The sequence below is a fragment of the Sphaerodactylus townsendi genome, linkage group LG09 (assembly GCF_021028975.2).
Source record: "Sphaerodactylus townsendi isolate TG3544 linkage group LG09, MPM_Stown_v2.3, whole genome shotgun sequence".
Lineage (NCBI taxonomy): Eukaryota > Metazoa > Chordata > Lepidosauria > Squamata > Sphaerodactylidae > Sphaerodactylus > Sphaerodactylus townsendi.
Genome location: NC_059433.1, coordinates 51801700 through 51818479, shown reverse-complemented (window position 1 = coordinate 51818479; position 16780 = coordinate 51801700). Strand labels below are relative to the sequence as shown.

At 41.9% G+C, this 16780-nt stretch overlaps 1 protein-coding gene across 4 annotated transcripts in view; it reads right to left on the bottom strand.

Annotated features, from left to right (window-relative positions):
• MAPRE2 (microtubule associated protein RP/EB family member 2) overlaps nt 1–16780 on the bottom strand; it is a 111449-nt gene that overhangs the window by 53678 nt on the left and 40991 nt on the right. The window contains exon 1 of one of the 4 annotated variants that reach the window (XM_048507512.1): nt 10861–11118. The exons of 2 other annotated variants lie outside the window; for them this stretch is intronic. In XM_048507512.1, coding sequence (XP_048363469.1) covers nt 10861–10979 — 119 coding nt within the window. In that variant the 5' untranslated portion in view covers nt 10980–11118. Of the gene's footprint in view, nt 1–10860; nt 11119–16780 lie in introns of those variants that run through there. One more of the 4 variants, XM_048507516.1, reaches the window with a different exon arrangement.

Here is a 16780-nt window from a genome sequence, read left to right as displayed (position 1 = left end):
CCTGACAGAACAACGGGATCTCCCATCGGTGCATATTATTGGTTTTTATCACCATCTGTTTATTTATTGTTTTACTGGCTGTAGTTTTAATTGATGTGGTTGCTTATATTGTTGGTTTTATATTGTATTCAGTTATAGTGATGTTCGCCCCCCTGAGTCCTTTCAGGAAGGGCGGGATATAAATCCAAGAAATAAATAAACAAATAAATAATATGACTCCAATGTTTGTTTAAGATTTTCAGTTACCAGTTTACTAAATCAACAAACAAGGTAAATTTGAGACACTACAATAAAAAATTATAATTAAATTTTGATTCGGCAAAATCATCTAAAAAGACAGATGGGGAAAAAAACATTCATCAAGTTAGCATGTAACCAAATTATTTGTTGGATATAACCATCTAATAGCAATACCATTGTATTGGAAGTCTGCATAGTGCAAAATACATTAACCAGAAGCCCAAATCAGAACTATCGAAGATACTATATCCAAATACAGTATTAAATATTGAAATTGACATAAGTAAATGTTAACTTAATCAGCTTTAGCTAATGGTGAAGTCTATCAAATATAAATAGTACAGTTCATCAGCTCACATCCCTTTCCCACAGCTCTCATTTGAGCTACAGTTTGAAGTAACAAAGAACAATTTTAGCCAACCCCCATTGCAAGCACAAAAAAATCCCTACATCTCCTTCAGACAGCTGTGTATTCCAGAGGGCAAGGCTTCATCTCACTTGCATCAGCGAATGGAAAGAAGGTAAAGCAGCAGGACTCCTTCCATGTCTCACTTCCTGCATATTCCAGCATCTTAGAAGAATCTCTCCCTCTACTTCAGTCCTGCTCTGCACAAGTGTCTCTTTGTATATCAGCCATAGTCAAGGTGCAAACAATCTAAGGCAAAGGACAGCTGCCTTATTAAAACCTGCATACACAGTTAAGGATCGTCACTAAATGTGACATCTACTCTCAGAGAATAAACTAATTTTGGAAGCTAGTGGAGCTGCAGTCAGAATAATGCAACGATGAAAGTGTTTCAAAAGTTAGGGATTCAGCTTTTCTGGAATAAATATGTCTTTGGAGGGGAGAAAAGATTACTCGTAAAACAAAATAACTGCACTTCTAATTTTGCAAGAATATTGTTTGAAGAGAAAGATTTTACTTCAGCTACAACAGAAAACAATTATAAAATGTTAAATTCAAATATATTATATATATGTAAGTAGAAAAGTGAAGGTTTCAAAATGTCAGCTTTACTGAGGGCAAATAATTCTTTAAACGATAAAAAGTGATTTTGGGGAGAGAGTTTAAAGTGTTTCAATTACGTTAAGTGTCTCTTTAAAAAACCTGGTCTAAAAACAAAATGTGAGTGCAAACATGAAAAATTACTATCAGACTCTTATAACGCTAAATCCAAGTCTCTTTATCAAAATATTACACTAGAACCTTACTTTTCTCTCCTTTTACATAAATCAGGGCATAATATTGGTCTTATGAAGTCAACTACTGGTCATAAATATAACAGGCAATGTATATTACACATTCATATCATTATATTACATGTATATAAAAATTAAAACTTTTTTTGTTTTGCCTGGCAAAACTCAAATAGCGGTTACTAGCCATCCTTCCAGTGTTGTTTGTGTATGTGTTTTATGTATAATTTTAACTGTATTTTAAATTGTTCAAATGTTTTTCATGTCTGCTGCCTGTAGACTCCAAGAGTGTGGAAAGACAACATCAAAATGTTTTAAATAAATAATCAATAAATATACTTATTATCATCCAAACTGTAAATATTTAGGCTAAAAGGCATCAAGATTTACTTACTATCACATAAAAGCCACCAATCTGTCCATTAACTGTTTCTTTATTTACTTATTAATTAAACCCTTTCTCCAGGGAACTGTGGGTGGCATACCGGTACTAGGTTTTCCCACACCCATTTTATCTTCACAATAACCATGTACGGTAGAGAAGGTTGAGAGAGTAATTGGCCCAAGGCCACCCACAGAGCTTCATCACAACTGAATGAGGATCTGAACCTAGATCTTGAGGGTCACTTCCGCCATGCCAGCACACTGGATACCAAGAGAACAGTTCTAAAACTTTCTGAGCATTTAAGTCTTCAATCAAGTAGTCTTGTTCAAGCATAGATAATCCTTAAATCGATTTGGAGAACTAGAAGACAAGCCATCAACTTTTACGTTTCCCCTATGTCCCTCTCTCTCGAAGCATCCCTTTTAACTTTGTTTTGTACTAATCATAAAATGTCGTATTTATAAACCTGGACCTCAAAGTCAATCTGTTGCCAGCATCTGTCTCCAGAGCTGAATTATTATTTATTTAATGTCTGCACTGCCTGTCCAGAGACCTTGGAGAAAGGTGTAAGAAGGGCCCTTAATGAAGTCCATAATCCCCTCTACTGACCACCTTCAGTTTTAGCCTCTACTATCAGCCCTTGTAAACCATGTCTCCCACTCTGTCCCTACATGGAGTTTTACAAATTATTCATACAAGTCTGGAATCATTGTGAGCCAGGTTTACAACGGCATACACACAGTACTCAAGAGCCTGGAACTTTTTTGACCTTTTAACTTCAGACGACAAACTGAACAAAGACTAACAACTAGGTATTCCTGCTCAACTGAACTGAAAATGAGAGACTTGCGTGAAGGTTATTTTTTTCCTTCGCATTACCAACTGCATCCTCAATCTGTAGCACTAACTCTCTTCCATTTGTTCTAAGTGTGTGAGAGGTGATCGTCCAGAAAGGTTGTTACTGGATTCACCCAATAGGACCCCACAGGAACAGATACCGTATATACTCGCATATAAGTTGAACTTTTCAGCACATTTTTTGTGCTGAAAAAGCCCCCCTTGACTTATACACGTCAGCTGTATAAAAAAAAAATATTTTAGGCTTTTTATTTTGTTGGCCGCCAGGGGGTGCAGTTTTTAGGCTAGCAACACCAACATTTCAGGGATTTTTCAAGAGACTCTCCTGATGATACCAGCCAAGTTTGGTAAAGTTTGGTTAAGGGGGCCCAAAGTTATGGACCCACAAAGGGGGTGCCCCCATCCCCATTGTTTCCAATGGGAGCTAATAGTAGATGGGGCTACATTTTGAGGGTCCATAACTTTGAACCCCTTGAACCAAACTTCACCAAACCTGGGTAATATCATCAGGATAATATTTTGCTGATACCAGCCAGGTTTGGTGATGTTTGGTTTAGGGGGTCCAAAGTTATGGATCACCAAAGTGTGTGCCCCCATCCCCCATTGTTTCCAATGGGAGCTAATAGTAGATGGGGCTACATTTTGAGGGTTCGTAACTTTGGACCCCCTGAACCAAACCTGGGTGGTATCATCAGGAGGGTCTCCTAAAGATTACCTGAAATGTTGATACTGCTAACATAAACATTCCTCCCCTGACTAAAAATCCAGTTTTGAAGGATTTTAACTCTTGTGTTTTAGCTATGTTGCTGGTTGAGCTAAGGTTTTTGTACTTTTAAAGTTATTGTTGAGACCATATTGTTTTTGTTGACCCTCTTTTCCACTTACAGAGGTAGTTTACTGTTTTTCTTTGAAATAAATATTCAAAAACATTTAACCTACTGATGACTCAATTAATGTAATTTTATTGGTATCTATTTTTATTTTTGAAATTTACCAGTAGCTGCTGCATTTCCCACCCTTGACTTATATGTGAGTCAATAAGTTTTCCCAGTTTTTTTGTGGTAAAATTAGGTGCCTCGACTTATATGCGGTCGACTTATACACGAGTATATACGGCACAGGTAGATGGCACAGTGATGATGCACAGTAGATTATTCCTTTCACTAATCAAACTCCCGTGGGCCAGTGACGTCTCTGTGCTAGTCTGTCCCTATGCTTACAAAATAACATCAAGCCTAAGCAATTTTCAGCCATATTTTATTGTAAGTTAAAGAGCCCAGCTACTAGGCCAAAGTCCTTCTGCTCAGACAGTCACTGTGTCCCGCAGCAAAGGTTTAAACTGGTTTCCTGTTAATTTCCCCTGCTTGAGTTCAAGTATATGCACTGCTCAAGTTTGTTAAGGTTCTTTGGGATCCTGGCATTGCCCTTGATAGAAGGGAAGTTTTAAAACACTTAGTAAGGCACTTTCTACTTGGTTGGAAAGTTCCCTCAGCCAGTGCATACAGCAGATTCTGAAGCAGCTGGAGTTCTTGTGATAACAGATTCTGACAATGGATCCAAGAGAACATTTCACCCAATATATATATATGGGGGGATGGTCAGCTGGTAGTAGTTAACTGGTTGAAAAAACCTTACATGGGAGTCGTAATATGAATTGCTCCGGATAGAGTAATCAAAGCAAGGCAAAATTAGAGCCAAGTCAGACTTCCCTACAGAGTAGGCACATAGCTACAGAGAGACATGGAAAGGCGATCCAGGTAGGGAGACCATGGGGAAGCCCTTGAATGAAGGCGGGGAATAAATCAAGACTCTCTTGGCGCCTTCTACAAAGGTGAATAAGCAGACACATCACATGGGAGGTAGGACCCTCTACACCAGGGGTCCCCAAACTACGGCCCAGGGGCCAAATGTGGCCCCCTGAAGGCATTTATCTGGCCCGCCAGGCATGGCGGCAATGGCTCCATTCATGTGCAGTGGGGGCTCGAGGGAGAGGAGGAACCAGCCCCAACGGCCGTTGATGTGGGGCGCGGGTCTGGCGGCGCAGGAGGGTTTCCCACTGGGTTGTTGTGCTTGCAGTCGCTTGTCTGCCTTCAGGCCCCCCACAACCTGAGAATGGGGCTACCCACCTCTGCCCCTGCCAACAAGGCCAGCTGAAAGCAAACAGGGTGATCCCCACCCCCCACCCTGTGGGACAGGCTGGTAGGCGGCGAACGGGTCTCCGTGGCTTTGACTGTTGGGTCTGCTGGAGGGAAAACAGAGCTCTGGATATACCCGCGGCCTTCGGGGTCTGCCAGATCGGCTCCCTTGGGCTCCTTTCTCCCCAACCAGCCTATGCAACAAGGCAATACCCACAGGTCTGCTCTTTTTCTGTGACTGGCGTTGCTGCTTTCTAAACATTGCTGATCACAGGCAGGAGACATATTTGTGGATACTACCTCTATGTAAGAGTAGCCAACCTCTAGGGGAGGCCAGGAGATATCCCAGAATTACAGCTGACCTCCAGGTGACAGAGATCAATTCCTAGAGAAAATGGCTACTTTGGACGGTGGGCTCCCCACCCCAAACCCTGCCTTTCTCAGATTGCATCCGCAAATCTCCATGAATTTTCTGACCCAGAGTTGGAAACCTTACATGTGGCAACGGCTGCTCCGCCCTTCCCTCTCGGCTACTCCATGTGTTGCTCTCAGGCTTTCTGTTCCGCCTCACTCCCATTGGCATCAGCCAGGCTGGCGAATCGCTCGCTGGCTGCTAGGGAGGAAAGAACCCAGGAAGATACCTGATCCTGGGTTAGATGTAATGCTTCATTGGGAAAGTTCTGCTTTTTTTTACAGGGGAAGGTATTCCACAGCCTCCCCAACAATATTTGGAGCCCACCCTGTACTTGACATACTCTGGTCACTGTTCTAAAAATAGACCATGACAGAAAGGCTGAAAGGTGAAATCAAGCATTTTACAATCATTTGTGCATAGGAATTTGTTCATAGTTTTTTTTAGTCCGGCCCGCCAACAGTCGGAGGGACAGTGAACTGGCCCCCTGTTTAAAAAGTTTGGGGACCCCTGCTCTACACTCCTGTCATGCAAACACTGCTTGCCTTCAAACCAGAATCAGACACCATGATTTGCCAATCCAGGCAACACAACATATTGCCATTAATGAGGAACAGGAAATTGAGAGGGCACACCCAAGGAAATACTTCACTGCACCTCTAAGCCATGATTTAGAGGATGGTCTGAGTCCCTGCAGGTATATCAGGAGAGTAAAAAAGAAAGTCTTTATCTAAGCAGATGCAAATTCTGTAAAGCAATCAATTATCAACCATTGGTTCTTCAAGAATTATACAAATTAGAAATTCATTTTTATTTAAACAGACCTACCTTTTCAACAATCTTTCTTGTTTTCATCAATGCATTTAGAGATATGAGTAATAAAGCAAAATTACTGCAAAAAGTTTCATGACAGTTCTGCAACAGATGAAATGCATGAACTGTTTTCTTTTGTAAACCAATACGGAGGAAATAACAGGCTAATGGTAGCCTAATAACATTCTTCTACATCACAAATTGCTGCTATATTTGTTCATTTTCATAAACAAGCTTCCATCTCAGTTGATACTGGCAGCTGAGGTAATAATTTCATGGTGGGTGCAAATAATGCACCTAGGTAAAATATGACCTGATTTATCTACTGTCTTCATATCCCAGGTTTTGGATTATTCATGGATTTGGAATTGAAATGGTGCTCCCTACTTTGAAGTCCAGCTGAGAGCAAGCGTGGTGTAGTGGTTAAGAACAGGTGGATTCTAATCTGGAGAACCGGGTTTGATTCCCCACTCCTCCACTTGAGTGGCAGAGGCTTATCCGGTGGACCTGCTGAGTGACCTTGTGCTAGTCACAGTTCTTTGGAACTCTCTCAGCTCCACCTACCTCACAAGATGTCTGTTGTTGGGAGAGGAGGGCAAAGGAGTCTATAAGCCACCTTGAGTCTCCTTACAGGAGAGAAAGGTGAGGTATAAATCCAAACTCTTCTTTTTGTTGTTGACTTTGTTCAAAACCTAGGGTTGATGATGTTTTTAACTGCTACAGCAATCAATTAGCAATCATAGGTTCTTCAAGAATTCCATGAATTAGAAATTCAGCTTTAGTTAAACCAACCTACCTTTACAACAATCTTTAACTATTGCAGAAGCAAGAAGATGCAGCTGCAAAAAACACACTGTATCAACTCCATTTATCAACACTGTTTACCTGGCCATGTGGAACCACCCAATGGTTAGCTCAAGACTAAGCTACTCTAATTCACTTTACATGGGTCTCCCCTTACAAACAACCCGCAAACTCTAGCTAGCACAGAACATCACACCCCTGCCGCTATAAGGTGCTCAGCAAAATGTGCATACCACATTGCAGACATTTCACTTGTTATTGATTAGGTACCAGGCTGAATTCAATGTTCTATGTATCAAATGGTCCCTTTAAGATGAAATGACTAAACTGAGGCTATCATACTTTGTTCACATTATGAGAAGAAAAGAATCACTGGAGAAGGCAATAATGCTAGAAAAAGTTGAAGGAAAAGGAGAAGACCAAGGACATAGGTAAGGGTAGTTCCTGGGTTCAACTCCCCCCCAATTACATATCCAAAACTCTGCCCCCCTTCCCCCCCCCCCAGCTGGGCTCCCATCCAGCAGTCCCTTCTGCCTTACCTCCGGGGAGAAGAGACTGCAGTCCATGGCCTCGGAGAGCTGCTTGTATAAGCACTGAGGCCTGGGGAAGGTGCTCAGGGGGTGAGGCCACCCCCCACCTGCCCCTGGGGGCATGGCCATGCCTCCCCAAGACCCGCCCCCTGGCCTCAATGCTTATAAAAGCAGCTCTCTGAGGCCAGGGACGGCAGTCTCTTGTGGCCTCCCTGAGGGTGGGGCCAGGCGGGGGCGGAGCTGAGTGGGGCGGGCCTTGGGAAGGTGTGACCATGCCCCCAGGGTGGGTGGGGGTGTCGCCCCACCCCCTGAGCCCCCCCAACCCACCCCATAAACATTTATACCTACATCACTGGAGAAGACTCAACATGAGATAGATTAACTCTGTAAAGGAAGTCACAACAATACGTTTGCAAGACACAAGCAAAGATATTAATGATAGGACACTTTGGCAGACACTAAGTCAGAAGCAACTTGGTGGCACTGAACACACACAAAGATATTGGACCCACATACCTGCAAACATGCCCCCTGCTATTTTCAGGGACCACCATATAAGCAAGGAAAAACAGCATTCCTGTGGCAGCTCCCACATTATAAAAGGGCTGTGCGAGGGTAGTAGGAAGACCCCACACTTCTATCATTTTGCAAAATGTGCAAAGCAGAATTGTTCAGGAAGGCCTCATAAAAGCTGCAGTATAACAACTCTGCTCAGGTAGTGTCTTTTATCAGAGATAAAGTTTTTATTATAATAACTGTCTTGTTACTTTAAACAAATGTGTTTGCATTTTTGTTCTTTGTCTTTTTGCCTGTTTTGCAATCCTAGGCTTTGCTGTTACAGTCAAATGTTGTTTTACTTCATAATCTACATACTGATTGACTAAAAAATTTTTACTTCATAATACTAGTAATCCCCTTTGATTCCCAATAAGGGCAACCATAAATAAAAATGATGGTGCTTTTAATAATTTTGAAATTCTCCATCCAGAATAGATTGAATAAACTGACTTCACTTGTTATGTGACAAGACACTCAAGAACACTATACCCATTGCCCAGATACAGTCATCCTACCAGAAATGATAGTCAGCATTGTCCAAAACCATCTGGAATTAGGAAAACAAGAGACTAACCACCACTGCCCTGTATATTAAATAATGCAGTGATAAGTAAAACCTACACTTGTAAGTTAGGAAGTCATGGTATAAATAATCAAAATGGTTAAAAAAAGAATGTTTGCAGTTAATCCCTATCAATGAATATATTCCATCCCAACTAGTTTTACGCAACATTAATTTTGGAATATTTTGGATATCAGACCTTTGAAACTCTGAATTTTTACCCCAATTATGAAAGATTCCCTCTGAAATCTTAAGAACTGGGTGCAATAAACAGTTATCTGCATATTATGCTGATTAGGTCATAATTTAAATTCTGCTCAACTATACATGATATCCCACATACGCACACTTAAAAACTGATGAACTGATCCAATAAAGTACATTGAGCAAAATATAAACAAATATTACACCTTCATTTTTCCTAACACATGCAATTAAATATTTTTAACCAGCAATTTTATACTTAAGTAAGAAAGATGCACCCTGATCTCATCAGACCTCAGGAGCTAAGCTGGGGCAGGCCTGGTTATTATGTGGATGGGAAACCACCAACAAATGTCAGACTTTGCTATGCAGAGGAAGGCCATGGCAAACCACCTCTGTTAGTCTCTTTCACTGAAAACCCTACAGGATCACCCTAAGTCAGATGTGACTTGACTGCCCTTTACATACAGACAGGAAAGATGCATGTCAATGTCTCTCAGAGGAACAGGCCCAAGGATAAATACTCAGCAAAATAGATATTCTAGCTTCCTACTAAGATTTTTTCCCTATGGAAAAGATAAACAAAATATATTGAAAAGTTGGGTGTTAAAATCCTGATTCCCTTTTGCCATTTCCAACTAGAATTGTCCTTAAATATGTTGTTTTGAAAATTAATAAAAAAAGGAGAATAATAAAGAAATTTCTTAAATAGCTACACAAGTCTAAGAAACTTCAGTAGAACAGACTAAATTTTATAGGTTATTCTAGGAAACGGGGAAAAAACCTTTAATTCTACAAAGAATCCAAACATTATTGCTGCTTCACCAACTGAAAACATGGTTTAAAAATTCCAGCATCTGGTCTGTCTGACTGAACTGAAAGCAAACCCAGGAATACTACTTCTAAACAATACCCACATAAAATTGGCTATCCAATTCTCAGCTGAGCAAACACATTTGCTTCTTTTGTTCCAGTGCTACTACACAACACAGCTTTGCCAAATATTTTTGTAACAGTTTTAGGGACAGTTTCATTTCCTGCAGCTTGCTCGAGGGTATGAGCGGAAAAAAATGTGGTTCTGGGGCGAGGGAGGGGAAGGGGGCGGAAACATAATAAAGAAGACATGTACAACTGCATTTTGTTATTCTTGTGTTTGAAAGTGGGAAACCAAAAGAAGCTCCGCAGTCTAGCTGCATTCTCAGTTCTATTGTTATCAGTATTGAACTGTGCAAACCAATAATCTTAATAAGCTTATCTTAGGGAACATATTGTCAGATATGTTAATGCAAGGAAAGGGGAGGGGGGAACCCTGCTGCTGAAAGGTACCTGCCCAGCCATTAATCAAAAACGCTCAGAACTGTGACAAAGGATCTAACTACCATCATCCTCCCTCAACAGGCAAGAAATGCAATACAAATCTGCAAGGGAGAAGAAGGTCAGTGTTCCCTGCAAAACGGCATCGTCGACATGCGCAGACAAGGTGCTCTGTCCTTTCAGAAGCTGCTGCACAGCCCACCTTGGTTCCAAACCCCAGATTTGGAGGAGGAATTTTTTTTTAAGCGTACGCCTGAAACCCTGACCTCTGCTGTCAACCTTTTCACCAATCAGGGCGCGCAGTTCTTACAAAGCTCCATCAATCTAACGGTTTACCATCGCAGACTGCAGTTTAATCTAGAGGATTCCATTTTCCCTTCCACACCGCCACCAGACACCCCCCCCCTCCTTTCTGTTGGTCCCCTGCTTTCGCTTCTTTCGCGGTCCCTAAACGCCTTCTTTGCAAAAATGCAAGCTGATAGCGGCGCTGCAGCGTTTTTGCTTATCAATACGCAATACAATGCAAAAAAAAAAGAAGAAAAAAGGAGGGGGTGAGGAAGGAAGTCAAACCCCTGCAAGACACAGGGAATCTATTCACGAGCTGTTTTGTCGTCTGGACAATGCCAAAGGCTTGACCACCTAGCTAGACCACGCCGCACGCTTTGAGCGAGGGAGCCCCTCCAGATTCGTTTTAAAGCGCCGCTATTTTTATTATGCAATCGCCTGGAAGCCTCCACCCCGCTCTGCAGCAGTTCCCCATGCCCGTGTGTGGTGAATGTGTGTGTGCACGCACCCGTCCGCGCACGCACGCACGCCCAGCGGAGCCCGAGCCAAAGAGAGCCGGTTACCTGTAGGAACGCTCCCCTCGCACCGTGTGCTTCCTGAAAGGGATGATGGTGCCGTTATCCTGGATGATGTCGTTGTTGTTCTCGCCATTTGGGGACAGCGCTTGGGTAGGTCCGGGCATTGGAGCGCTCCCGAAAGGCAAGCAGCCCTGATCCTGTGCCGAGAAGCAGCGGCGGGCTCGCGCTCGCCGGGTTCGTCTGCTCCTTTGCTACGGATTCTGTCCGTCGCCCTCGCGCCCCCTCCTCTTTCCTCGCGGGCCGCTGACGTCACACAGCCGGGAGCCGCGCGCGGGCCACGTGACAAGGCTCCTCGCCATGGCAACCAGCTAACTCATCATAGCGGCTCGATTCACACAGGGGGAGCGCGCAGCCACGCCAGTGCAGCCCCAGAGGCACAAGGGGCAGGCCTAACATCTGGCACGTCAAAGACTTAAGTTTACGGGGCCCCCTCCAAACAGCTCCTTCCTCTATGATTTCCCTTTAGTCCCACATTCGAGAAATGCAGCTGCATATGCAAAGAGTCAGCTTTTTGCATTAAGGTTGTGCTTACAGGGTGGAGAACGCTGACCATTTTAAACAACTCCCCAGTTGAAGAAAAAAAAAGCAACCGTGCAACGTGGAAAGACATATGTGTTTAGTCCAGATTTAAGTGGCATGCAACCACACAGCAGCCACACTGTAATGGAAGTCTGATGGGCGTAGACGAAAAATATGCGACAAATCGTTTGGTAAATCTGTGAGGCTTAAAATCAGAGGGCTGTCTTTTTAAACGACCGTTTTATAATAAATCACGCTGGCTGAAGCTTCAACAAAGTAGGTATGGGGAGAAGTTCTCAATGGGTAAAGAGGCGGGACCGCACCACACACAAAGGGTATATTTACATCACTCTTAAATCATCTCTAAATAATAAGTTTTCAGTGGGAGAGCAATATACAGTTTCACCATGCTAAGCTCAGAGACAAGCAAAGATGCACCATGTATTTTTTAAACAGTCACACTCAAGCACACCAGTCATTGTTTGTCCTGCCTTGCTAAAAAAACAAAACAAGATCCAAGCCTTTTTTTAAAGCCTCATAATCCACCATCATCTCTGCCCCTGCTAATACCACATTATTTTTCATCTCTAGCTACTGGTATTAGTATCAAGGCCAGTCTCTTCTGTACTAAACCCAGATGTCAGCAATAATCCAAAGAGCAACAGAGCAAACAAGCTCTCATTTCTCCATGTTCTTCTTTCAGATGTAAGTTACTTATAACTGGTTCTGACCCTGGCAAGTTTCCAAATGACTTCTTAGTTCTAATTATACAATGATGTAGCTTTTGCTTTGATTTATGGTGTGTGTGTGTGTGTGTGTGTGTGTGTGAGAGAGAGAGAGAGAGAGAGAGAGAGGTTTTACAATGGCTTGAAAGTCTGACTTTCACATCTGCTTCAGTTCCCAATAAGCATTTCTTTTCCTGTTTCTGTTACAAACTGCTAGCAGGAAAGGGTGCTCAAAGAATGTGCTGAAATCACCTTGAAAAGTTCAAATACATTTTAACAGCCTCAGGACATTTACTGAACCTATGTGATGGCTTTCTTCTTTTTGAGTATGCTTGCAGAAAAGGGGGGATGGTGGAAGTAGAAGATGTAGCGTATTTTGCAAGAAGTTACTTGCATTACCATGTTAAGTATGTCTTCCTTTTTCTTCACAACTAATAAAGAACATCTATCAGTCAGGCTTCTTTGATCTCCAAATGCCCCGACATACCAACAGTTTTCAGCAGATTAACACGATGAGGTAAACAAATATTTTGTCTTAGGGCACATTTAAATATGAAGAAGCAATAATTACTAAAAGCAACTACTATTGTCTTACTAGTCCTTCCATCAAGTGAGCTCTTGCTTGAGACAGTTTGATTCAAATGAGAGGGAATATGCACCTTTTCTGAAAACCTGCAAACATGGTTATGAGCCAGACAGTTTCCATCATTTGCACATGCTGTTATAGTGAGTAGTCCTAGATGATGAAAGAATTTGCATTTTTCCCATGCTTTCCTTGTTACACAAAGAATTATGAAATTCTTCCAGGTTAATTAAATAGGACAGGATAGAAGTTGACAAGGAACACATGGAAAGAAAGGACAGTGATTTAAGGGGGATTGTATGGTCATTGCTATGTATACTTTCCCAAAAACATATGAAAGGACAACAAATGTTAGTATGCAAAAGCTAGGACCTTCCATGTCAAAATAGGAACTAACATTCTAGAAACCTATGTGGGCATTTCAAAGGTCTGTTGGAATAGAAAAAATCAGTGGGATGCTGTTATCTCCAGATACAAACTCCACTGAAATGTCAGAGACTAATATACTGAGGTGAAGTAGCTTAGTATGTTGAAGACACACAATCTAATGAAACAGAAACCATCCACTGCACTGCTATAGAGAAACTACAGGCCAATAATGTGACTCACTAATAGAGACCATACTGTTATCCATCAGCAAAAACTCTGAGGGTGGCCTTGAAATGGAGAAAGAAATCAAAGGGACAACCAAAATGTTATAGTGGGGAACCTCAGTAGTGATAAAGATATCACTTTTGGGGGAGCCGGCCGCTGATTGGTGCGCCCCCCTCTTGGTTGTCCTGCCTACATCTTGGGACTTTTATCATCTATGCAACCCACCGTTCTTCCCCCCTCTCTGGGGAGGGTTTTTATTGAAATTTTAATGTCGGACGCCGGGAAGTTGTATGTAATGTTGTATTTATTGGGGTTTTAGTGATTTTAGGACTCATGGAGCCTATTATTTATTTATAATTTTATTCTATTTGTGCTCTATTTATCTGTTTACTTTGTTGTTAAATAAATAAATAAATAAATCTATATCGTAAGTCATGTGCATTGGAATTGTCAGTAATGGCACCAGCTAGAGCAGTGATTCCCAACCAGGGTTCCACGGTACCCTGGGGTGCCATGAGCACATCCCAGGGATACCATGAGAACACTACCGCCGCCTTCTTTCCCCCCGCCCCCACCTCTCTGCCACGGCGTGGCTGTGGCCCCAACGGCCCAGCCAGCCACGGGCCTGAGGGTGCCTGCAAGCTGGTGGCAGTGGCGCCTTGGCCCCCTGTGTCACCTGGGAGTTTACTTGCCCCCTTGCTGCCCCCACTCATTGTGTTGGCACCCCTCCCAGGTAATGGTGAGGGTTCGGGGTTGGAGTCCAGGGCACAGGCTGGCCTCCGCCCCCAGACACCCGGCAAGCCCCTCCCCCACCCCAAAACTCCAGTCAGGCAAGTTGGAGTCCAGGGCACAGGCCCAGCAAAGCCTCCTTCTCCCACCCCAATCATCTAAATTCCACCCTCCCACACCCATACATACACCTTTCCATCCTTCCCCACACAATACTCACCTTCAACCCCTTCCCCCTCCTACCCACACCTTCCAATCCTCCCCCACCCTAACACTCACCTGCCAAATGGAAAATTAAAAGATAATTTTTAAAAGATTGCTAAAATATAAGAATTTATTTATTATATCATATGAAAGAAACCACAATGGAGACAGTTGGGTTGTGGGATGTCCAAGGAATGAGAGGACCTCTGCAAAGAGATTACAGAGAATCTGAATACCTTCTCTGCATTGGTTTTTATTGTAGAAAATTTTGGCAGATATCTAGGGTTGCCAATGTCCCCGTGGGGCAACTTCCATGAGAAGGGCCTGGCCCTTTGAATAGGCTATCAAATGTACAGATAAAAATGAGCCTGTGGACATCATATACTTACACAGTGGTTAGTACCATTGTCATGATTTGGAAGATGCAATAAACCAAGGATAAATTTTGACATTTGCTGATGCTGTTACAAACAAACAACAATAAAATAGTGACTCCCACAAGACTAATAGACACTTTGAAAATTATTAGGAGCAATATTGAGATAAAAACAGCTGAAGAGTGCTAGATGGTTTAAAAATAACATCTAAAACTGTCTTTAAAAAAACAAGCACAAAAAGAACATGAAACATTCACTTTACAGATGCTACCAGGATAGGAATTTCAAAAGGCATACACCAAACAGAGACTGAGAGTTTGAACACAGCAGTATTTATTAGTCATCTTGCTTCAGTATTCAGTAGCTGACTACATTTCCTGGCGGATCTGTTCTCAACAACAGCTCTTTTATTCTAATTTTATCTTTTAAAATTATGAAGGCAAAAGGGGAGTGGGGGGTGAGAGTTAGCTTCTTTTGCACATGCCCCGAAATTAACAACTAAACTGAATGCAGTCCTGAGAAAGGAGGGAAGAAATAATGTGGGATCCATATGGTCAACAGACCTTATGGCCTATCTGACATTTACCATTAGGACAAACTGAACACATTACAGATATACTTGCTTAATTTTGCCCACAATGCAAGTTACTTCTGTATCTAAAGTACATCATCCTGTAAGTTTACACCTCTCATACACATAGTTGTGTGCAAAAACAATTCCACATATGTAGATCCACTGAGAGAAAGTACTGACCAGAAACAAGTAGTCAAAATGATGTCTCTCTTGTATTGAAAATAGGCAGTTTTGAAAATTGTAAGTACAGTTCCATCAAGATTGATGAAAACCAAACATTTCTCGTCAAATATGAAAATCCATTAATAATTAATTCAATGGGCTTTTTTGCATTGTGATCTCCTTTGCATTCAGAATACATTCCCTTTGGGTTCGATTCCTGATAACATACATGTTTTCCCCTCTTTGGCAATCACCTCATCCTCAGATTAGAGAATCCCCACAGTTTCTAAAACTTGTTTAAATGTGGCTTTTTTATCTCCCTTAACAGGAAAGCAAAGGAGATGCATAAGCATTAAACTTTGTTCAGGTTTTCTCATTACTCCCCGCCTTCCCCCATCCACACTACAGCAGTTCTTCTTACTATTCAAGCCACCATTTAAAAATAATAAAGACTTTTTAGTTTAATGCTGAAATTGACATGAAACTGACATGGTCTAAGGAAATAACTCTAGCCCAAAGATGGCACACACCCCCCCCCCCAAAAGGTGGCAGGCAACCTCTCCAAATAAAGGTTGAACAAGAAAGAACAAGGAAGTTGCAGGCAAGCAAAATGGTGGCTCAGCTGGGAACACTTCACAGGAGAATCCAGTATGGGTGAAGAAAACAGTGAAGAAAACAGCCATAGTGAAGAAAACAGCCATGGGGTAAGTACTGCATGCATAAATGGCCTTCGAGTAGAACTCTTTAAAAATGAGGAATCTGCTTTTATCTAAAAATAATTTGCCCTCCTTTATATCACAAAATTAAATAAATTACTGAAAATAATAATACAGGAAGACCTTATTTGACCCATTCTTGTTACTACAAGAAAACCAGCATGCATAGCAAACCAAACTGTAGCCTGGCATTTACAAACAGAAGAAAGGAAAACCCTACTTTCACAAACACCATTTCTTCCTCAGGAGAAACTGATTTAATTTACTATTACAGCATTTTACATACAACAAAAGTTTTGTTGGAAAACTGTAATTAGTGGAATAGGATGTTCAATCATTTAAAGACTAGGGCTGTTGGCAAATGACAAACACTGGCCTTTTAAAGGCTCCAGGAAAGGAAGACCATCTTTAAACAAGCTTCAGTCAGTTTGTAATAAGAATATTAAACCCACATCCTCCCAAACATTGTTCTGCCACTGTCTTTTCAGCATTAACTATGATCAGACATCCATATAAATAGCAGAAAAGCAGCTCAAAGGAGATTTATGCCCCAAAATGTTCTGTGAATGGCTGCTGTCCTACGTTTCCATCGCTAAGCTGTCTAGGCACATGCTTCAGCATTGAGCTTTTACTCTTCGATAATTAAAATAAAGATGGATGACTGAACTTTCTTGGCACTTTGAAGGAAAAAGATAGAACCTACATTTAAAAAAAATGACTGA